The sequence below is a fragment of the Bos grunniens genome, chromosome 5 (genome assembly GCF_055505025.1).
Source record: "Bos grunniens cultivar Pamir isolate PY7600 chromosome 5, Bosgru_T2T1.0, whole genome shotgun sequence".
Classification (NCBI taxonomy): Eukaryota; Metazoa; Chordata; class Mammalia; order Artiodactyla; family Bovidae; genus Bos; species Bos grunniens.
In genome coordinates, this window is record NC_141169.1 from 45327731 (window position 1) to 45352114 (window position 24384).

At 38.7% G+C, this 24384-nt stretch overlaps 1 protein-coding gene across 8 annotated transcripts in view; it reads right to left on the minus strand.

Annotated features, from left to right (window-relative positions):
- Window positions 1-15744, minus strand: part of CPSF6 (cleavage and polyadenylation specific factor 6) — a 32411-nt gene extending 16667 nt beyond the window's left edge. For 4 of the 8 annotated variants that reach the window (XM_086400052.1, XM_086400050.1, XM_086400051.1 and 1 more), the window contains exons 1-7: window positions 15640-15744; window positions 7486-7695; window positions 5987-6090; window positions 2448-2593; window positions 1361-1534; window positions 1121-1231; window positions 163-667 (exon numbers count right to left, since the gene is read on the minus strand). In XM_086400052.1, coding sequence (XP_086256178.1) covers window positions 163-667; window positions 1121-1231; window positions 1361-1534; window positions 2448-2593; window positions 5987-6090; window positions 7486-7695; window positions 15640-15699 — 1310 coding nt within the window. In that variant the 5' untranslated portion in view covers window positions 15700-15744. The remainder of the gene's footprint in view (window positions 1-162; window positions 668-1120; window positions 1232-1360; window positions 1535-2447; window positions 2594-5986; window positions 6091-7485; window positions 7696-15639) is intronic. The other 4 variants (XM_086400056.1, XM_086400054.1, XM_086400055.1 and 1 more) reach the window with 1 other exon arrangement.
- Window positions 15745-24384: the final 8640 nt, after the last annotated feature.

Sequence of the window (24384 nt, forward strand, 5' to 3'; positions counted from 1 at the left end):
ATGTTTTTCACCGTATCATACTGCTTCTTGTAAGAGAAAACATACACAACATTATGTATCGGGAAAGCTCCTAATTTTTTAAAACTTCACAGACAAGAGTGAAAAATAGCTTTTGCAGATCAAATATACTAAGTCTACTTTTACAGACGCATACTAACTTACCTCCCAGGAGGCCCATAGTCACCCCTATCATATGGCGGAGGCCGGCCATATGGATCTGTTGGTGGTGGGCCTCGGCTATCTGATGTAGGCATGCCGCTGTTAGTTGGTGGAGGAAAGAAAGCTGGGTTCACATGTGGAGCTGGCGGTGGGGCCCCTGGAGGTGGTCCAGGAAGATGCGGAGGAGGAGCGAGTGTAAGGGGTGGCCCAAGAGGGCCAGGTGGGCGAGGTGGAAAGGGGCCTGGAGGTGGAGGTGGTCCCTGTTGTGGAGGTGGTGGACCAGGAGGGGGGCCGTAGCCTGGAACTGGAGGTGGAGGACCAGGAGGAAGCGGACCCAATGGAGGCTGCCCAAAAGGCTGTCCAGGAAAAAGAACTGGTGGTGGAGGGCGATCTCCCCGATTAGGAGGCCCAGCTAAAGGAGGAGGCAGAACCTGACCAGGAGGTGGAGGACCTGGCGGACCGGGTGGGCCTGGAGGACCTAAGGGTGGGCGTGGTGGAGTCTGTCCAGCTACAGAATAAAGGGGGGAGAGAGAGAGAGAGAGAAAAAAAAAAAAACACTTCAATAAGGTGTTTTAATCTTCATGCTGCAATTATACTTTTAAAGCATAACTCATAGACCAAGACTCTTTCTCTTTAAATGAAACCCATATGGTAAACGCTACACTAACAAGTTACAAGGATGAAGTATATCCTTACACATTTAACTAGCTCAATTTAATGCTTAAGAAAAACTACTGAAACAAAAACTTTAACAGATTACAATGCTTAGAGATAGTTTCCATCTTTCAGCATACACACACTTCTTACAGTGAAATCACCCACCTTATAGTCTACTCTGATGACAAGCTAGAAAGTGAAACAAGGAAAAATGGTCTTGAAAGGATTTTTTAAGAGGTAAGAAAATAAGACGGATGTAAATATTCTATATATAAGTCAAGCAAGTTTGGAGAAAAATAAAGACCTTTTAGGCCAAAAATGGGTAATTCCTCTATGCTGTGCCCCATATGCCATGGAATCCTAGTTTCCAGGAACAAAGGCCGAGTTCCTTTAACAAGATGCTTGATCAAATTTCCTGGATTCCAAAAATAGCATAACAAGGAGAGTAAGTCACATTAATAATGCATTACTTGAAAAAGAGAGAAAAGGAAAAGAGGTATTAGGTAGACACATTTTATCCATGGCAATTTAAGAAAAATTTTACCTGGAAAAGGTGGAGGTGGCCCTCCTGGTCCTGCTGGCCCAGGAAATCTGTCCCCACCAGGAACAGCCCCTGGAAAACGGCCCCGTCCTCTACCACCTTGTGGAAATGCTGCACGTGAACTGCCTCCCGGAGGACCAGCTTTACCTTCCCCAGACATTTGTCCTGATTGTGTAGCTGCAAATATCCAAATACTCATAAATAGCATTTATTAAAATAGTTATCTGATATGTAACCACTGTTAGATATTAGAAACAACTCTAAATCAAAGTTTAGGTATACTGCTTACTAACTTCCAGATGCCTTGGGCCCGTCCAAACTACATGAGAAGTACCCATTTAGGAAAACCTTCACATCTATTTAAATTCTTTTGAAGTCTCAAAGATCTAGGCTTAAATGTATTTCTGATAAACAAATAATGAGTTACTTTCAAAATACCAGTATTCTGCAGCAGCCAAGACCAAAATTCTCTAACAGAAATCTAAATTTCAGTAAGTATAAATCATTCAAACTTTTTAACATTCATCAGTTAAGTTTTAAGTGCTAGAACATTAAGAAAAACAACCATTCAAATTTCTATTAATTACATTATCATTCATTTATCTCTTTAAGTGATAACATTTTTAAGTATATAATGGCAAATCTTTTCTATAGTCACTTTACCAAGTGGTGATAGGTCTTGGTGCCAAGCAGAAAATCAACGAATACTTTCTGGTTATCAGTAGTTTCTCCCCAACCATAACAGACATCCACATAACTTTCCTTCAACCTAAGGATTAGAATGTAGTTTCTTCCTTTCTTTAGGATGGGAATGACAGGATAAGAATGGCAGGGCTATAAAACTTGCACACTGTCGTATAATGTTGGGTCTGTAACATTTAGAGAAAAATGGGCATAGGTTTCCAGTACACGGAACCAATCATAATCAGTAATTTAAATCAAACTCAAAGCATGGATTTTCTAAAATGGATTCTCCAATGAACTAAATATAAATATTAAGATGACTTCTCCAATACAACATATAACAAATGCTAACAAGACTGGTTAAAATGCACATCTTTTAATAAAAGCCTCTGAGGGGGGTGCTTACTTTTCCTGGACTGCATTTCAAATTGACTCAGGAACTGTTTATTGCATGGAGTTACAACAGGATTCTGACCATGAAGCTCTCTCTTAGGCAACAGATCCATTAACTTTTTTGAGGATGCTTCAGATCCAACACCAACAAGGGCAAACCTAAAAGGTGTTTAAAGGGATGTGGGTAGAAAGTGAGGAGGGATTAACTGTTATTGCAGTTATTAAAAATGAAATGATTTGAATTTAATTTTACCTACCAAAACAAACCAAAATATTTCTTAGAATACAATGGTCACACTTCCAGCTCTAACTTTTTTTATAATAACACATCATATTATTCAAAGTGTACAGAATTCAATGCTTTGTTTGTTTAGTATACTCAGAGTTTTACAATCACAGCCACATCAATTTTAAGAACATTTTCATCACTCAAAAAAAAAAACCCCATAACTGTCAGCTGTCACTCCATTTCCTCCCATCCTCCAACCCTAAAGAACAAATCTGTACATCTGCCTATTCTGGACATTTCATTAAATGTGAATAACACGGTGTGTGGTCCTTCATGGGGACTAGCTTCTTTCACTTAGCATGATGTTTTCAAGGTTTAATGCATGTTAAAACATGTGTCAGTGATTAGTTCTTTCTCATGACTGAATAATATTTCATTATATAGATATACCACATTTCCTCAAAATCCACCAACTGACAGGCATTTGGGTTGTTTCCAGAACCCAAATTTAATTATTACGAATAACATCACCATAAAAAGATGCTCAATATCATTAGCTAACAGGAAAATGTAAATCAAAATCGTAATGATACCACTTCACCCACTAATCAAAAAGATAATTAACAAGTGCTAGTGAGGATGTGGGAAAAACTAGAACCCTCATACACTGCTTGATGAAAAAATATATAATAGTACAGACACTCCGACAAATATCCCAGTAGCTTCTTAAACGGTTGAATATAACAGAGTTAAAATATGATCCAATAAATCTCCTGGGAATTCTCTGGCGGTCTAGTGGTTTGGAGCTGGAGCTTTCAGTGCCATGGCCCAGGTTCAATCCCTGGTCAGGGAACTAAATCCTAAAAGCCTTATGGCAGCAAAAGAAACAAAACTCCTGAGTGTATACATGTATCTAACAGAACTGACTGAAAATATTACGTTCATACAAACTGGTACATGAATACAGAGGAGGAGTATTCTTAAGAACAAAATTAGAAATTTTTATAAATGCTGATAAATTTAACTTCTTTCACTAAAGATTTTTCTGTCTATATAAAAGGGTGGCTTTGGAACAGTTGCAAATCATACGGGAACTACAGTGTAATCTATTTAGATAAAAGAAACAATTTCCTTAAAAAAAATGCTCATTCTAAAACTCATATATGAATATTCATAGGGGCCTTATTCATAATAGCAAAAATGGAAACCACCTAAATGTCCACCAAATGATGGATGAAATTTTCAGAATTTCTAAATTTTTAACATTTTAAATGTGGTGTATTCACATAGTATAATATTTAGTGGAATATTAATATTTTTAAAAAATAAGTACTGACACATGTTACAACATGATGAGACCTGAAAATCTGCTAAGAGCAAGGAGCTAGGCACATGGGACCACATTCTCTATGACACCTCTTCAGAACAGGCAAATCCACAAAGACAGTTGTTAACAGACACAGGATTTCTTTTGGGGGTGATCAGAACATTCTGGAAATAGACAATAATAATGGTTGTACAACTTTATAAATAAAGTCCACTGATTTGAATTCTTTAAAAGGGTGAATTTTATAGTATGTGAATTGTATCTCACTAGGAAAAATAAATTTAGAACAGAAAAAAAATGAATGAGTGTCAATTCATAAAGTTATATAATATTCTAAATTATTCTCAGAAGGTCTCTTAGGAGTCTTTACTGCCTAGTATTCAAAATGGTCCTTTAATTAGATCCTGGTCAACAAAGTCTGCTGTTTGATTCAAGATTACCTTGGGTCACAACATTTAGAGACAATTTAATTAATTCACTAATTTAATTGAGCACCACTTCCTATATGCCATGCCTCACTTTAGGGTTAGGGAATACAGTAGTGAACAAAGCTCTTTTGGAACTTACAATCTAAATCTAGTAGGAGACAAGACCATAAACGAGTAACATACAATGTAAGAAAAGCGGAGGAAAAAGGAACAGTGATAGGAGTCGAAGCTCTTGCACAGTGTGGCCAGATAAGGGGAACTCAGGCAGAATCCTGATTGAAGTGAAAAGATCCCAAATGTGGATATTTTGGGGAAAAGTAAGTCAAACAGAAGAAAGAGTGTAAAGGTCTCAAGTAGCAATATGTCTGAGGAACAGCAAAGACTAATTAATGTAGCTGAGCAGCATAGCAAAGTAAACAGCAGTAGGAGATAAGGTCAGAGATGGTAACAGAGTGGGGAAAACAGGTCTTCGTGCCTTATAGACCACAGTGAAGATTCTGGGTTTTACTCTGAATAAAATGGACAATCAATAGAACATTCTGAGGAGACAAATACTGATGTCACTTTTTTTTCAACTTCTGCTATGTCTCTATATAGACTGTAGAGAATTAGAGTGAAGGCAGGTACATCAGGTAGGAAGCTACTGTTCAAGTAAGAGATAACAGTGGCTTGGACCAGGCAGTAGAGTGGAGTTCATGAAAAGCAGTCAGACTCTGCACATGTTTGAAAATATTCCTAGTTATTGCACACTGGCACACTGGATATTAAATAAGTACATTAAGTATATTTTTTTACTTTATCATTCTGTAGTTAGCAAATTATCTTCTAAAAAATCCAAAATCTATACCAGAGATTTAAATAAAACATTATTTCTAATAGACAAAAACTGAAAACTCAAATAACCAAAAATAAGAATGGTAAAATTAGTTACAGTAGCAAAGTATGATGGAAAGAACTAATACATTAGAGAAGATGTATATTTACTAATTTTTTTACTGTGTATCAAACACACTATAAAACGTAAATTGCAATCCTATTATTTTTGCAATAAAAATAAAGCACTAGGAAAATACCTGAAAGTATATTCACTAAAATGACAAGAGTAATCACCTACAGATGATGACATTCTATTTTTTTACTGTCTTACTTTTGGACATCTGGATTTTATAAGTATCCTACCTCATCTGTGTAGTTTAATAGTTAAACAAATAATGCAAAACATCCACGCTACAGTATTCTTCAGTGGCCCATCTTCCAATACCCCTTAACCACAGGGATAGTGATGCTTCTTCAAACTGTCATTGTTCAACCACAATGGAGAAAACGCAGGAAAATTGGAAAAGAGACCTAATCTCCCAGCTCCACTAGTTTTAGGGAGGTAGATCACAGGATACATTAAATGAGTATGAATCTTTGCCCAAGAACCTCCTGTCAGTGTAGAAAAGAAACATCCTACACATGTGTAGATAAGTATTAACTTCAAGGAAAGTCACCCCTAAAATCGTAATTGTTAGCTACAAACTCCCATTGGGTGAAAAAAAAAAAAAGAATTAAAACAAAATTCTTACCCCTTTGACTGGCCATTTGCCCGATTTTCAAAAAACTTTATCTCCAAAATATCATTTACTCCCAAAGAATGAACTGCTTCAGTTAAGTCTTCATCTGTTGTCCACTGCAAGATATTTCCCCCTCATTAACCATCATAACATATCTAAGATTTTTATTGTTTCAATTTAGTTTGTAAGGGTAAACTCAGGACAGACAAAATTAATCCTTAGTGCAAACTATGTACAATTACCGCCAGTCAGTCTCCAATTTTTAAATAGCACAAAAGCACCTGAAGACATACTTTCGTCCCTTGATAAGAGTTTTGGAAATAGAAGGTACATACCCTCAGAGAGAATATAGAATTAAAAAAAGAAAACCCTTAATGAGTTTTTGGTCTCTTCCAGCTTTCAACTGCTGTGACTTTAAATTTTCAATAAACCAATCTCACCTGCCGCTTTTTTCCTTAAAAGAAATTATTTGGGGAAATAAACTCCACCTTATGTTTCTAAGTATACAAAACAAAATCCTAATGTGTATTCAGTGCCTACCATACCCTTTTACCAAATATTTAATTCTCAAAACACAGAAGTCCCATTTTACATATAATTTCTGTTTTACACTCTATGCAATAGAGAGGTTAAAGAAGTTGTCCAAGGTTATAAAACATATATAGGAGCCAAAACTCAGTCTTCCTCAGCAACCACACTCTTTTTATCTACAATGCAACTGTCTCCAACATTATAAAAATTGCTCAGATGATGGGAGATTGGCCAGCTTTTTAAATATGCAAACATTTAAAATAAAATACTATTAAGGAAATGTACAGTAACAACTGATTTCTAGGCAATTTTTAAATTTTCAAGTATGTGTAATAAACGTTTTTAAATAGAGATGCAAAAACTCTACCGGACTATTTTAGTAAATATTTAAGATTCAATGCTAATAAAACACAGATAATAATACTACTAAACATTCAGCTAATGAAACTCCAATCAATAAACCTGTAGGTTTACTACTACTGTAGTATCATAAACCAAATTAAAATACAATGTATAATAGCAGTATTTCTGTAAATCATATTTCAAATTTAAGGGCAAAAATGAAATTCAGTGTGTGTGTAATTATGGTTTGAATAATGAAAACTCTTAAAAACAAGAATTATATTGTGTATCTTTCTCTCCTACATTACTGAATCCTGGTTTGAGCCTTTATGTGAGCATTTTCCTTTGTAAACTGAGATAGCTGAAGTGTAGGAGTAGTAAAAGATAAAATAATTGAACTACATTTAACTGGAATCTCTACCAAAACAAGTTGAATGTCTACAAAATTCAGAACTAGAAGATTCTGGTACTTACTATATTTAAAAGGTACATGCATGTCCCCCCCTTGGTGCATAACGAAGCATGTAGAACCAATTTAATAACTTGAAATTCCTATTTTTATATACTGGAGAAAAAATTAACTACTGGAATAGTTTGAAATCAATCACCAAGGATTTAATTCAAATCAAGTCACTTACCCATGTTAGATTCCCAATATACAATGCAATTCTCTTTCCCGTATATGTATAGACCACATTTGGTGCTGCTCCTTTACCCACGTCATCACCAACAGTTGGTGGGAGAGTATCCATGTAATCCCGATCTTCCGGGGCATCTCCATTATTTGCAGATGGAGAGATGACATCATCATACAAATCTATCTGATCATGCCCACCATATTCAGCTTCCTGAGATACAGAAATAATGTTCTAGATTATACAATAGTCAGATGACTTCTAAAACAGATGTGAATGCAAATTTATTCAACAATTTTCTTTTAAAAATTTGGTAGAAGACATAGGTCAAAGATCTCAGTACAAATCTTTCACTTTACAGCACTTCTTGAACAGTGCCTATAAAGTGAATTTCTATACAATGAATCCTATTTCCCCACTGATACTTATTATAAGAACTAATGTTCCTCTAGGAACAGAATAACATGTAGACAAAATAAAATAATGAACTTTTCATGGAAGCGAAATACTCTAAAAGTAACAACACTGACAACAAATTTTCAATACAAAAATATCACAAACAGAAATCAGAGCCATTATGAATCTTTAATAATATTTTTAACTGCAGAAAAATACAACTATTATTTTCTATAGTATTCAGGATCATGCTTCCCAATTCTGTGGAAGCTGTTAGTTTTAGAAAAAGCATAGTAAGCTAAGCCACAGGAAAGGGATAAAGAAATATGGCTATGTAATGATTCTATATGTCACAATAAATGAACAAGGGAAAGAGAAAATACAGGTTAAACTATCCAAATTAGTATCTATATTAAGTTTTATTATTCTCAGTCAACAAAGAGTTAATGCTTACCTGACTTCTTAGATATACAGTCAATTAGCAAAACATCTACATGGTCAAGAGAAAAGGGACATGAACACGGAAGAATCTAGTAAAGTTTTGCCATCAAGTGTCACCAGCAGAATTAAAACAAGGCTAGGAGATGCCACTTACATGCCTAAGTAATATGCAAGTAAAAGGAAAATGAATAATAAGCAAATATGTGAACAGGAGAAAAACAGAAAAATAGGGTTCAACCTGTAAATAAGCACAAGAAAAATGAAATGCAGGTAGTGGCAGAACACTGAGCATCATTTAAATTGCCTTTGGTAACAGTTACTGGGCCACTGGCTTGACTAGCCAGTAACAGAGGAAAAGCTCTATTTTTATCTTCCTTTCCACCACAAAGTATCTAAATGGATGTGAACTACTTCATTCTGAAAAGTGAAAGTGAAGTCACTCAGTCATGTCTGACTCTTTGCAAGGCCATGGACTGTAGCCTACCAGACTCCTCTGTCAAGGTAATAAAAGAAAGGCAATTACACTTAGAAAACGAATATAATTCTTATCTTCTCCATTATTACAATTCAGTAAGAATGAATACAAATGGTAGATAAGGAGAAACTAATAGTTTTAGGAACTAACCATTTTATGGATAAAGAATGACATTGAAAAAAGGCATGAATAATATGACTATGAACAGATCAACAAAATACTGTTATAATAAGAGTCCCAAGGGAACATGGTTCTTGTTTTGCTATTCAGAAGGAAGCCAGAAAAAGATTTTTTTTTAAAGAAACAGGAAAAGAAAAAAAAAATCTAGAAGGGGAAATATACCACTTATCAGTTCATAACACATAGCATATCAGGTAATCTTCTGCATAATGAAGTTATCCAATTCGCTGATTATGCAACAGAATCTCTACATAACAATATTGTTATGAGGCTGAATGTATGTAACTTATTTATTAAGGGACAAAATCTTAAGGTACATCAGAGAAGAAAGCCCTCTTTAGCAATGGGCAGAAACTAAGACCACAAATCACTGAATAATGCCATAATTTTCTTTCCACAGCAGTACCAAAATAACCTTTGAGAACTGAGTTTTTTGAAACCAAGGAACATGATAGTAAAAATTGTGATAGTGACAGTAAAAATTAGAAAAAAGAAAAAAAAATTAGAAAAAAGCAGTGATAGTAAAAATTAGAAAAAAGAAGGTTGAGTTTTGTTAAGAAGTTTCAGTGTAGCTAAGGCTTCAGGTGGCACGGCTGCAGCAGTTGATTCCACACACTTAAGATACCAAAGTTTCCCACAAGGGGTAGCAGGCACTTTGAAATCGTTCGCAATCCAGTTTTGCACATCAAGTAAATTATTGTTACTATTATTCAAAAGGAGTTGTGTTTCCATCCTCCTCTGCAGAGACTATAATCACAATATATGGTTTGAGGGAGAGTAAAACAGAATGCAAGGGTTATTAATAGTAGCACTAAAAGTATTTCAATCTATACTTTGATGAAATATTATTTGACTTTTCACTAGTTATAAATCTAGGAAAATGTTCACATAAGTCGACAATAATTTACAGGCATAATAACTGCAGCTACACTAACCTGGTGAGTCACAACTTACTATTTTTGTCCATCCCTGAATTCCTGTGTTGATACTAATCAATTTTCCATACTGATACGATTCTACCGATATTTAATATCAGTCACTTGGTCTGGTAGTTGGACTGCTTCCAACTGATTGAAATATGATGCTAACTGAGACCACAGTCCTGGGGTTTGATTTCCAAGTAGACTAGTTAGCTTCACTCAGTTCCAAGGCCACAGCCTGTACTTTTAGCCCCATGGTATGCATTTGGACTTGGTGAAAAAATATTAATGAATTTGAATACATTACCACCATTACTAAGAGGCAACTTAAAACACACACTCTTCTGTAATATCAGTAACCTTCCTTTTCAACTTCACCATATCACACCTATCCTCCAGATTAAAAAAATAATTATATACAGAACACATCCTACTTTCTGTTCCCACTCTAAAAGGGGGGAAAACATGCACTTTCTAAAATTATGTAAAATGAGTATCACAAGTCAGGGCTTCCCTGGTGGCTCAGTGGAAAAGAAACTGCCTGCAATGCAGGTGACCCAGGTTCGATCCCTGGTTCGGGAGGATCCCCAGAAGGAAACGGCAACCCACTCCAGTATTCTTGCCTGGAGAATACCATGGACAGAGGAGCCTGGCAGGCTACAATCCACGGGGTCCCAAAAGAGTTGGGCATGACTTAGGGACTAAACACCACCACCACCACCACAGATCACATACAAAGAAGGTGAGCTCTGAGAGTCTATTTGGACAAACTTTGTCAAAGAATAACAGTCAACAGTGTCAAGTTCTATATGCAGTCTTTTCAATTATTACCATTGGGAAATTGTAAAGGTACTCAAAAACAAAAAATAATCAATATTACCCCTTTAATTATTTTAGATTACAAATATTGCCCAATTTGTTCATAGCAACTAATAACCAATAGAACTATACACTATATTTAACTTCCAGTAGGCAACAGCTCTTAGGGTTTGTTAAAAAAATCCACTAAGTTATTTCATTTTCTACATTTAATTACAATAATTATTTTAAAGGCAAGGTAGCCTTTCAAGATTCTGCATCTCAAGATCATGTTCCTCACGACAAATGAGTAGCTGTAGCCAGGTCAGAGACAACACTCAAATTAAGACAGATGGTAAAATAACCAAATTTCAATTAGCTCCTCTTAAAAGCAATGTTTCTCAACCTTTTTTTCATTATCACCATGCCCTTGCTCTGAAGAGGGACATACTTTTGTTAATCACCTCCCATGTAATTTTAATGTCAGATACTCTGTACATTACTGGGAAGACTGTGATAGTTGTCCTGTAACCTTCACTCTTCCTGACAGGCACAACACTACTTTTGGTGTTCCTAAAACTGTATTAATGCCACTCCTGCATTATGTTACCACCACTAATGTCACAGCAAAGGCCACTTGTTCAAAGTTCCTCTATTGGAAAAAAAAAATTTCCATTTAGAGAAATACAAGCAAAATACAAGTTTGCACTTATAACATGTTTTCTATACCATGGAAAAGAATACACTAACCCACAAAATCCACAAAACAGATAATCTAATACATACCTATCTTTTTAGAAAATATTTCAGTTTCTGATTTTGTTTACATTTCAAGTAGATATTAAAATCAGTTTCCAATCCCTGTTAAAAGCTCAACTAATGGAAGGAAGCCAATTTGGTACTACAAATACGGCACATAAATCACAAAGTGAACAACAGAATGAACTACTTATAAATAATAAAATAATTAAGAGTTACAGCTCCCCTAAACATTTCTACCCAAGTTTCTGAATCAGTCTCTACCTACTTCAGTTTCCATCTTACATGCCTTATCTTAAAGGGTTCTCTATTCAATATAAATTTGGTAGAAATAAGATTTCACAGATATTTGCCTAATAAAACTTATTTTCCAAAATTAGCTAAACATTGGCTATAGTAGACACACAATAACTCAATGTAAAGTATAATGAGTCATGATATAAAGACAAGCACACTTATAAGGATGTCTACGTCTGTAACTTCCGAACGAATTTTTTCCCACTATCTACATACATTTTCATTTTAAAGTCTGAATGTCAGATCACTGAATGAGCACTGCTCTCAGTGACCTACCACCAGGTACATCAAAAACTACATTCTACATGAAGGGCTTTGCTCCCCAAACAAGCAAAATACACACTACTTCAGTGCACCCAGGATAAGCTTTCCTGAAGTTCAGAATTTGACTTCCCTCTCCTCTCCTCTGCCAATAAAAGTTTACACATACAGACAGACATAGAAGAGTGGTTTCTGTAACACATGACCTGTCAGTGTGTCATATCTTTTATGTAATCCCACTACAGTGCACTTAGTCTAGACACTATATATACTTTGTATCCTTCCTTGAAAGTGAAAGTGAAAATCGCTCAGTCTGTCCACTCTTTGAGACCCTGTGGACTGTAGACCACCAGGCTCCTCCTTCCATGGGATTCTCCAGGCAAGAATACTGGAGTGGGTTGTCATTTCCTTCTCCAGGAGACCTTCCTGACCCAGGGATCGAACTCTGGTCTCCCCCATTGCAGGCAGACGCTTTAACTTCCGAGCCACCAGGGAAGCCCTACCTTGCTGGCATATAAAATACTGAACTGAGTTAAAATAAATTTAGTTTAGTTTAGGTCAAAATAAAAGTCTGTAATTATTAAATATGAGACTAGTAACTACTACCTTCAAGTACAAATTCCAGTTCAAACTGCACTGATACACACTATCAATTCAGTGAGAGACTGAAACCAACAGCTTTCTTTTCAACTCCAAATCCAAGTAATATAGAGGTTTGGAAGGAGTTCAAATTCTTTCACTTGAGCAACTGTTCTCAATTTGGTTCCATCCAAAGATCTTCAATTTAAGAACTAAAGAGCAGCTATAAAGGATAACTGAGGCCCTTGTGCATTCTTCCCTTCTCCAATTTTATTCTTCATTCTAAATTCATCTGGTGAAGAAAGGAGCTGTTCTATAGCTTCAATAACTTTTTTCTCACACCATCTCCAAATTACAGTTTCTAAGACAATTGAATGTCTCACTTTTTGAAATAGGTTTACACTGCTCTTTACCAAAGTATATACATGAAATAAACATCATACAAGTATAATTATTTAAAACAGAAAAAATAAAAAACACATATATTACAAAGAATTTCAAAGTATACAATGCAATTAAAACTACAGCTCACAATGAAGAGATTTTTTAAATGTTTACAACAGTTTAGAAGCCGAAATAAAACCTGTTATACTTAGCAAAACATTCTACTCAACTACAACAAAATAAAGTCAGTTTAGCAACCAATAGAAGTAATGTCACCAGCTAATAAGAATGTAAATTAAATCAACCAACAATTTTGTAGTTGCTTCTAATTTTGATAAAATTTCAGGTAAATATTTCAATACTAGTAACATTTTTAAAAATTAAGAATGTACCTTAAAAAACCATCAACTATCTATTTATGGCCATATTGTGAACAGGAATTATCACAGCAAGCAGTAGATTACAAAGGCCAGTGATACACAAAATAATAACAAAAACAAACCCTCTATTTAATGCCATTAATTGATTCAAAAGTATAAAGATCCTAGAGGTAAAAACCATTCAAATACATGTGCAATATAATGCTATAGGTAAAATCCACAAAATGTTATTTTTGAAAGAACCCTATTAAGCAGTTCATCAGGGCTACCAAATTTTAATCTCTTCTTACCTCCTGTTCAGTCAGCACTAGCTGGTGCACAGGGATAAGCAAGTATCACTCCATCCAGCTATACAGATGACAAAAATGCCCATCCCAAATTAAGTATGCAAAAGCCTAAAAAGTTATTTCATTAAAAGGTTGTGAACAATGCTCAACTTCTAAAACTGTAGTCCAGCTCTTCCTTTATTAGAGCTAGACTCTAGTAGACTAGACTCTAGCTAGACTAGAAAGACAAAAGGAAATATATTTTCTTGGAAGAGAGCTAATGAAGACTGCCTTGAACATTTGTTTTTTTACTTGCAGGTACGGACCTCCTGTCGATGGAATGTTACACTCATTTGATAAATAAAAGGAAAAGAAATTTCCCAGAGGTCTTTGTTTACTGATCTTAAAAAAAGCATTAGAATCCGACTGTGTTTAGCACTCAAGGTAACTTTCTAAATTGTCACTGACACAACTCAGGCATAGCAAAAAAAAATTTAAGCGCAATACAATAAAGATTTTAAAACTTAACATTTGATAACAATGAGTTACGTTTAAATATACTCTTTTTTAACGGAGTAGAAAACATTTAAAGCTAATTGAACTTTTCTTCTAATATTTAAACGTAAGGGCACCATCATCCCTCAAAAAAAAAAAAACACCGGATTTCTAGTTTTCCCTATTTAAAAAAATCCTTAAACTCCTTGCACAAATAAAATCCTTAACGGAGGGGTAAAAACCCCACAAAAACACATTAACCAGAATTTTACTAAGCTTCTCACATGGACCTGGAAAATGTAAGAAAGCTATTAGGAACACTGCAGTTAAACACAATTTGCTTTTTTTAAATGTGTTACTATATAAAAGACAGCAGATGTGACCAGAATGCTTACAGCTTAAACGTCACTGCTCTAGTAACAACCTTTTGCAAGGATGCACAACATCAGACATCATAGCTCCGCGGCTAGTCCTTCTAGGCAACTGTGGCCTATGAGATACCGGGAAAACCTTGCATTCTCACTTTCTCCAGCCTTTCCAAACCCCTCGGAGAACAGTAAACATTTTGCTTTCGGAAATCGGGAAACAGCTATAAAACTAACAAACACCATGTGAATTTTGGGTGAGATTCTTTAATCACTACTCTGATCTCTTCTCTTGGTGAGCTACCATCTTTTTTGTTCCATCCAACCCTCGCGCTTCCAAGTCTTCCTTTGGGCCCGGGCCACCTAGCTTCACTGATATTTTCATCACAAAGACCGAGAACGACTGGGCCCCGGAGGCACTGCAAGCCCTCGACCACCGAGGGAGGGCCAGTGCACCGACTTTCAAAACACGATCCATGGGTCCGAAAGTCAAAGGACTTGTTGCAAACGTGCCCGCACCGAAGCCGTCTTCCCAAAGAGTGAGAGAAGGACAGGGACGGCGCCACGCCGAAACCTGTAGCAAACGTGGGCAGGGGAGCTCAGGAAGCTGGGCGCGCGGGATACAAAGGGCCGTGAACACGGCCTTCCATGAGGCGACCGAGTGACGACAGAGACACAAAATGGACCGACCGAAGGAATCGGAGCCCGAGCGGCAGGGCCGGGGGCAAGGAGAAGGCCGGCGCGCGCCCCGCTGGGCTTCCTCCTCGACCTAGCCGCGGGGGTGGGGGCGCGGGGGCGGCCCGTTCTCCCCGCCGCGCACACGCCGCCCCGCCGCCCGGGCCTAGCGAGGCGGGAAGCGCCCGCCGGCCTCCAACAATGGGGAGCGAGGCGGCGGCGAGGGAGGAGCCGGCGGCGGCTGCACAGTGGCCGGCGTCCGCGCTCGGGGCCCCGCGGAGGGTGGCGGCGCCCGCCGCCCACGAAACGACGCGGTAGAACGAGGGGCGAGGCGGGCGCTGCGCCGGGATCGGGCGGCGCGGCCCACAGGCGCCAAGGGCGCACGGTCTGCAGCCGCGCCGGCTCGTGGCCCGCAGCGGGCCCGAGGTCCGCGTCCCGGCCGCAGCACCGCCCACTTCGGCGGCGTGAGCCCGGGCCCACACGTACCTGGTTGAACTCTTCGCCCACATCCGCGTAAATGTCTATATGGTCCACACCGTCCGCCATCTTCCCTCGGCCTCGGCCGCCGCCGCCGCCGCCTCTTGCAGGTCCGCCCGCCGCGGCAGCAGCAGCGGATCTAGCGGCGGGGGCGGGGCGCGCTGCGTCACTTCCGAGGCCCGAGGGCCGAGGCGGGGGCAGCCGGGGGCGCGGGTCTCCGCCACCGCTTGCTTGGCTGGCGGAGAACAGAAAACTGCGTTTCCGAAGGCGCTGGCGGTTTCTTTTGTGTGTCTGGATTAGGCTTGGGGGGCGGGGCGGGGGTGGTCCCAGTTGTCTCCAGACAGTTTCCACGTTGTCTTTGGCACACTTAAGCATTTTGTGATATTTTCATTTCTCAGTTTTTCTTACGTTTCTCACAGCCAGGGCTTTTAGGGAGATGGAAGTTTTATGTCTAGATGAAACACCAAAAGTGTAGCCCGGCTTTCCGTGAGCGCCTCCAGAGGATGTCTTACCTCTGCATCCTCAAAAGACCAGCAGAATTTCGTCTGCTTCGTAAATGCTAGTTACCGGTTGATGGTTTTCTTGAGTTATTTGCATGCTACTTATGTCATTTGCATACCGTTTATCTTTCCATTTGTATCTTCTGCATCGTCTTCTTTCATCTCCTCCCCCCGCCCCCTTTTCATCGCCCGTCATTTTTAACCTCCTTGAGCTGCAGTTGGTTGTTCGTGGGATAGTTTAAATGTCTCAAACTTGAATGCGGTCACCGTTGGGCCCGCCCCATAAAGTGGAGGTATCTTCAGACGAGGGGACTCCTCTCTTATACTCATAGAATGTCAGAGAAGGAAGGGAACTAGAAAAGATGACTTTAGGTCCAAACATCTCATTTTACAGATGATAAAGGGAACTGAGGCCTAAAGAATCTTAAGCGGCTTAACAGGAGTCACGTGGTTAATAAAAAAGCGTTTGCCAGCCAATGTAGTAGTCTGTCCTGAAAGAGAGTTTCAGTTGCCTGGGGTCAACTGCAGTCCAAAAATGTCAAATGGAAAATTCCAGAAATAGTTTCTAAGTTTTAAGTAGCTATAGTTCTGGGTAGCATCCAAGAAATCTTTAGCCATCCTACACCAACCATCCCTGGAAATGAATCATCTTTTTGTCTAGCACCTTTTATACACTACCTGTTAGTCCAGAAAAAAGACATGGTATATTTAGCTTTGGGTACTACTGCAGCGTGTGAAAATCCCATGGACGGAAGAGCCTGGTAGGCTGCAGTCCATGGGGTCGCTAAGAGTCGGACACGACTGAGCGACTTCACTTTCACTTTTCACTTTCATGCATTGGAGAAGGAAATGGCAACCCACTCCAGTGTTCTTGCCTGGAGAATCCCAGGGACCAGGGAGCCTGGTGGGCTGCCGTCTCAGGGGTCACACAGAGTCGGACACGACTGAAGCGACTTAGCAGCAGCAGCAGCAGTTTCAGGCATCCACTAGGGGTCTTGGAGCATATCCCTTCTGGGGTTCTTTACCACTAGCCACTTGAGAAGCCCCAAGTGGAGACTGCTGCTGCTGCTGCTGCTAAGTCGCGTCAGTCGTGTCCGACTCTGTGTGACCCCATAGATGGCAGCCCGCCAGGCGCCCCCGTCCCTGGGATTCTCCAGGCAAGAACACTGGAGTGGGCTGCCATTTCCTTCTCCAATGCATGAAAGTGAAGTTGCTCAGTGGTGTCCGACTCTTCGCGACCCCATGGACTGCAGCCCACTAGGCTCCTCTGTCCATGGGATTTTCCAGGCAAGAGTACTGCAGTAGGGTGCCATCGCCTTAGTCTCTCCAGTTTGAAACCTCCTCCTATTCTTTTTCATCCTTTTAAAAACCCACCAAGTTAGAGTGTGTTTATAAGATACATCCTGCCCAGAAATTACTGATACAATGGTAAGCAAAAGTAATAACTGTACTTGATATGGTGGAAAACCTTGGTTCATTGAAGTTTTATAGACAGGTCTGGTGATCTGGATACAAATTTCTAGTCAGTTACTTTACCAGCTAGATGACCTCAGTCAAGATACCTACGGGCTCTCAGGTTCAATCTCAGAATCTTTAAAATTGGGGTGGTAATGTTTACCACATCAAGGTTGAAGGTTGATAGTGGTTTAATGTACAAAAAAATGCCTATCCACTTTTGCTTCTTGGAAACACTTGGTTTCCCCTTTTTCCAAAGGGCTTTATAGGAAAAAAGAACCACTCCTCATAAAAGGCAAGAGCACTTTTTAGACTGGTAATGCGGTAGGTACAATAATGCCTGTCATAGAGGTCCACATCCCAGTTCCTAAAATCTGGGACTATGTTACCTTATATTCCAAAACAGACTTTGCAGATATGATTAAGTTACGGACCTTGAAACAAGAACCTTGAATTCTGGATTTCCTGGGGTTGGCCCAAAGGAATCACAAGAGTCCTAACAAGTGAAAGAGCAAGTCAAGAATCTGAGGAGACCATGAGGATAAAAGTAGTTTCTGTTCTTTCAGGACACTTAAAAATCATTTCAAGATTCTGACTTCTATTGCTACCTGTGAAACAGCTCTTAGTGTGACTGTTATTTTGAAGGTCATTGGAGTTTTTTCCCCCTTTGGCTGCTTTAAAGATTTTCTTTCTGTTAGACTTTGGTTTTCCGCCCTTTTACTATGTATGTCTGGAGGTGTATTTCTTTTTATTTATGATGCCTTGAATTCATTGGGCCTTTTGAATATATTGATTGATGCCTTTCGTGAGTTTTGAAAAATTCTCAGATATTACCTATTTTAATATTGTTTCTGCCCCACTCTTTCTTCTCTCATATAACTCCATTTAAATGTTTGTTAGATCTTTTCTATCCACTAGTTCTCTTACCTTCTCTCTTTTATTTTATACATCTGTATCTCCCTATGCTTCATTTTGAATAGCTTTTTCCTTTTCTTCTGGGTTACTAATTCTTTCTCCTATAGTGTTAAATTCATCTACTGAACTGTAATTTATTTTTTTTATTTTTTTTTAATTTTAGGTTCTAGAACTTCTATTTGATTCTTTTTAAAACTTAGGTTCATTTTAATGGCATCAATTTTTTTTTTTTTTTTTTGCTCAAACTGTCAATCTTAGGTTTTGTCTCTTTGTATATAGTAGACATCACTGGTATACGGTTTTGGTCTCTGATAATTCCATAATCTGGAGTCTTGTTGTATCTGTTATTGCTTCATTGTTCTAGTTATTCTTCATTGTGCTGATTCTCACTCATGTTGTCTTGTTACCTGACTGTAAGCTGGGCATCGTAATTGAAACATTTGAAGAAATAATGTGAGATGTATATGATTTTCTTCCATGATTGGAAGATGATTTTCATTTTCTTTGAGGCATGTTGCAGTACCAACAAACAGGATCACCCTAACCCAGGGGACTGGGGACCTTGGGGAGACTGCTTTAGTTTGGCTGGCCTTTACTTCCCAGGGTACTGCCCTTGTGAAGACCAGCCCAAAATGTGGTATGCCAAAATCATCACTTTAAATACATATATATATATTTATTTGGCTGCATCAGGTTGGTGCACATAATTGCAGCACAAAGGCTTAGTTCCTTCATAGCATGTAGAATCTCAGCTCCTTAACCAGGGATTAAACCCTCGTCCTCTGCACTGCAAGGCAGATCCCCAACCACTGGACACCAGGGAAGTCCCGAAAATCACCCGCTGTTGACGGGTCCAGAATTACACTTTTGACAGATCCAAGACTCCATATTTTGTTCTTCTAGTTGTCAAAAGTGGGGTTCAACCTCTCGGTCATCTCTTTTGAATCTAAAAATGTCCCCCAGGGGAGAATGAATACACACACACACACACACACACACATATATATACATATATATATATATATATATATATATATATATATGGCTGAGTTGCTCCTGCTGTGCACCTGAAACTGTCATAACATTGTTAATTGGTTATACTCCAACATAAATTAAAAAGTTTTAAAAAATTAAAAATTTTTTAAAAAGAAGAAATAAAGAGAAAAAGAAAGAAACAAAAATTAAATTAAAATGCCCCCTAGGACAAAAGCACTATGAATGTATAGACACTATTCCCTTCTGCTTCTTGGTCAGGTAATTCCTAACTCACTTCTTGGTTAGCTTTTTGATTATTTTATTTTTAAAAATAATTTTTATACAGTTTTGTTTTCTTAATTTTAATTTTTTTGGCCATGCTGAGTGGCTTGCAGAATCTTAGTTCCCCGACCAGAGATTGAACCCTTATCCTTGGCAGTGAAAGTGTGGCATCCTAACCACTGAACTGCCAGGGGATTTTTATATGCAGCTTTTAAAGGTTACTTCCCATTTACAATTATTACAAAGTATTGGCTATATTCCCTGTGCTTTAAAATATATCCTTGAGCCTATCTTACACCCAGTAATTTGCATCTCACATTCCCCCAACTTTTCGATGATTTAAAAATGTTGTTCCAGGGTACTTCCTTATTTGGCCACAAAATGGCATTGTAGTGAATTACAAAGGAAAATACATAATAATAATGACAGCAGTGACAAACTCTGTGGCTTATTGAGTATCTTCTACATAACAGTCTCTTTGTTAGGCATGTTACAGTTGTTATTGTACATAGATGAAAGATAGGAGACTTGGGTTCTTGTACTGGCTTTACAACTGATTAGCCAAGTAACCTTAGACAAGTCCTTTCCCTCAAATTCTCCATGAAGGTCCCTCTCAGTTCTAAATTTCTGTTGTTTAAAGCTACAGAGAATTCTCTGAAAGTTCAAGGTACCTTGTGACAATCGTGTATTAAATATCGTAGAGGAGTTTCCTACTGGCCCACCTGCATTCGTTTCCTATTGCTGCTGTAACAAGTTACCATACATTGAGTGACTTGAAGCAACGCAAGTATCTTATCTTACAGTTTTGAAGATCAGAAGTCTAAAATATATCTCACTGGGCTAAAATCAAGGTGTTGGGAGACCTGCATTCCAGAAGGCTCTAGAGCAGCGTTCCCCAATCTTTTTGGCGTCAGGGACTGGTTTTGTTGAAGACAGTGTGTGTGGTGGGGGTGGGACAGGGATGGCTCAGGATGATTCAAGCACATTGCTTTCATTGTGCCCGTTATTACTATTACATTGTGAGAATGACGTAATACGAGCACGGGGGCGCAGCTGTAAGTACAGATGAAGCTTCCCTCACTCTCCCACTGCTCACCTGCTGCGTGCAGCACAGTTTCTGACAGGTAACAGACTGGTACCTGTCTGTTGCCCAGGAGTTGATGTTGCCCAGGAGTTGAGGACCCTGCTCTAGAGGAAAATTCATTTTCTTGCTTTATCCGTCTCCTCGAGGCTGCCCACATGCTCTCTTTATGACCCCCTTTCCACAATCTCATCACTCTAATAATATAAATAATATAAAATTAAAATATATAAGATTAGCAAAGGGATTAGAAGAGAGATCGTATTCTAAGATTCCCTATACATCTGCTTTTTCTCTGTATGGAAAAACCTTCTCTCCTTTTCCATGCACATGGTCTTGCAACATTGGCAGCCTCAGCTGCAGAATTCAAATAACCACTATTCAAGAAAATGGCCATCTGTCTTAGTTTCAATTATAAAACCTAAGGAGAAAGCAACTGTTTAGCACAGCTGTAATAGAAGTCTACTCCTAGTCCAGCCAAGTTTGTCTAAGGCAGTGGGGTCCCAGAGTAACAACTTGGCTTACAATTTCTACTGTGTGAGTTAGGGAAGTGTGGAGACTTGTGAGCGAAAGATGGTTGTTTTGAACCAAGCGGACACTCCACTTGTTATCTAACACATTCCTCTTATTGAATGACATCACATAGACAAAAACCTGATGGTTGGAGACAGCAAATCCAGTCCATAAATACTTAACACAGGCTATCATTCTTACTTACCCCAAATAAGTCAAGGCCATGACCTCTACAGAAACATGATTTTGGTTCTAACATACTACAGGTCATAGTTTAGCCCTATGGTCCCCAAACTTTTAAAAATACCTACCCCTATTAGTATATTTTAAAACATGCAGCCATAAAATATGAAAATATAAATATTATTTTATTGAGACATGTTATATTGACATCAGACTTAAATTGAAGAACGTGGGGAAAACCACTGGACCAGGTATGACCTGGTATGATTTGATTCAGGGATGACCTAAATCAAATCCCTAACGATTATACAGTGGAAGTGAGAAATAGATTTAAGGGACTAGATCTGATAGACAGAGTGCCTGATGAACTATGGACGGAGGTTCCTGACATTATACAAGAGACAGGTATCAAGACCATCCCCATGGAAAAGAAATGCAAAAAAGCAAAATGGCTGTCTGAGGAGGCCTTACAAATAGCTGTGAAAAGAAGAGAAGAGAAAAGCAAAGGAGAAAAGGAAAGATATATCCATTTGAATGCAGAGTTCCAAGGAATAGCAGGGAGAGATAAGAAAGACTTCCTCTGCGATCAATACAAAGAAATAGAGGAAAACAATAGATTGGGAAAGACTAGAGATCTCTTCAAGAAAATTAGAGATACCAAGGGAACATTTCATGCAAAGATGGGCTCAATAAAGGACAGAAACAGTATGGACTTAACAGAAGCAGAAGATATTAAGAAGAGGTAGCAAGAATATACAGAAGAACTGTACAAAAGAGATCTTCATGACCCAGATAATCATGATAGTGTGATCACTCACCTAAGCCAGACATCCTGGAATGTGAAGTCAAGTGGGCCTTAGGAAGCATCATTACAAACAAAGCTAGTGGAGGTGATGGAATTCCAGTTGAGCTATTTCAAATCCTGAAAGATGATGCTGTGAAAGTGCTACACTCAATATGCCAGCAAATTTGGAAAACTCAGCAGTGGCCGCAGGACTAGAAAAGGTCAGTTTTCATTCCAATCCCAAAGAAAGGCAATGACAAAGAATGCTCAAATTGCCCCACAATTGCACTCATCTCACATGCTAGCAAAGCAATGCTCAAAATTTTCCAAGCCAGGCTTCAGCAATACTTGAACCGTGAACTTCCAGATGTTCAAGCTGGTTTTAGAAAAGGCAGAGGAACCAGAGATCAAATTGCCAACATCTGCTGGATCATCACAAAAGCAAGAGTTCCAGAAAAAGCATCTATTTCTACTTTATTGACTATGCCAAAGCCTTTGATTGTGTGGATCACAATAAACTGTGGAAAATTCTGAAAGAGATGGGAATACCAGACCACTTGACTTGCCTCTTGAGAAACCTGTATGGAGGTCAGGAAGCAACAGTTAGAACTGGACATGGAACAACAGACTCTTTCCAAATAGGAAAAGGAGTTCGTCAAGGCTATATATTGTCACCCTGCTTATTTAACTTATATGCAGAGTACATCATGAGAAACGCTAGGCTTGAAGAAGCACCAGCTGAAATCAAGACTGCCTGGAGAAATACCAATAACCTCAGATATGCAGATGACACCACTCTTATGGCAGAAAGTGAAGAAGAACTAAAGAGCCTCTTGATGAAAGTGAAAGAGGAGAGTGAAAAAGTTGGCTTAAACCTCAACATTCAGAAAACTAACATCATGGCATCTGATGCCATCACTTCATGGCAAATAGATGGGGAAACAATGGAAACGGTGAGAGACGTCATTTTGGGGGGCTCCAGAATCACTGCAGATGGTGACTGCAGCCATGAAATTAAAAGACACTTGCTCCTTGGAGGAAAAGATATGACCAACCTAGACAGCATATGAAAAAGCAGAGACATTACTTTACCAACAAAGGTCCGTCTAGTCAAAGCTATCATTTTTCCAATAGTCATGTACGGATGTGACAGTTGGACTATAAAGAAAGCTGAGTACTGAAGAATTGATGCTTTGGAACTGTGGTGTTGGAGAAGACTCTTGAGAATCCCTTGGACTGCAAGGAGATCCAACCAGTCCATCCTAAAGGAAATCAGTCCTGAATATTCATTGGAAGGACTGATGCTGAAGCTGAAACTCCAATAGCCTGGCCCCTTGATGCGAAGAACCAACTCATTGGAAAAGACCCTGATGCTGGGATTGAAGGTGGGAGGAGAAGGGAATGGCAGAGGATGAGATGGTTGGATGGCATCACCGATGCGATGGACATGAGTTTGAGTAGGCTCCAGGAGTTGGTGATGTACGGGGAAGCCTGGCATGCTGCAGTCCATGGGATCGCAGAGTCAGACACGACTGAGCAACTGAACTGAACTGAACTGAACTGAATGTTTAAAAATAAAAGGTTCTCTCCATGACTTTAAAGTGTATTGTTTGTTACAATTAGTCTTATTTTGTGCTTTGTAAAATGTATTTGTCTTTGTGTTTTTATTTTTATTTTTTAATTATAACTTTTATTAAATATTAAAACTTATTTTAAAAACTAAAGCTGATTTGTAGGTAGCCCTAGGAAACTACTTTTTAAAAAATATATATATAAATTTATTTATTTTAATTGGAGGCTAATTACTTTACAATATTGTATTGGTTTTGCCATACATCAATATGAATCTGCCACGGGTGTACACGTGTTCCCCGTCCTGAACCCCCTTTCCACCTCCCTCCCCATACCCTCCCTCTGGGTCATCCCAGTGCACCAGCCCTGAGCATGCATCGAACGTGGACTGGCGATTCATTTCACATATGATATTATACATGTTTCAATGCCATTCTCCCTGTCTTTGTATTCTTAATGATTTGTTTCTGGAAATTACTGGAGGTGAAACAGAA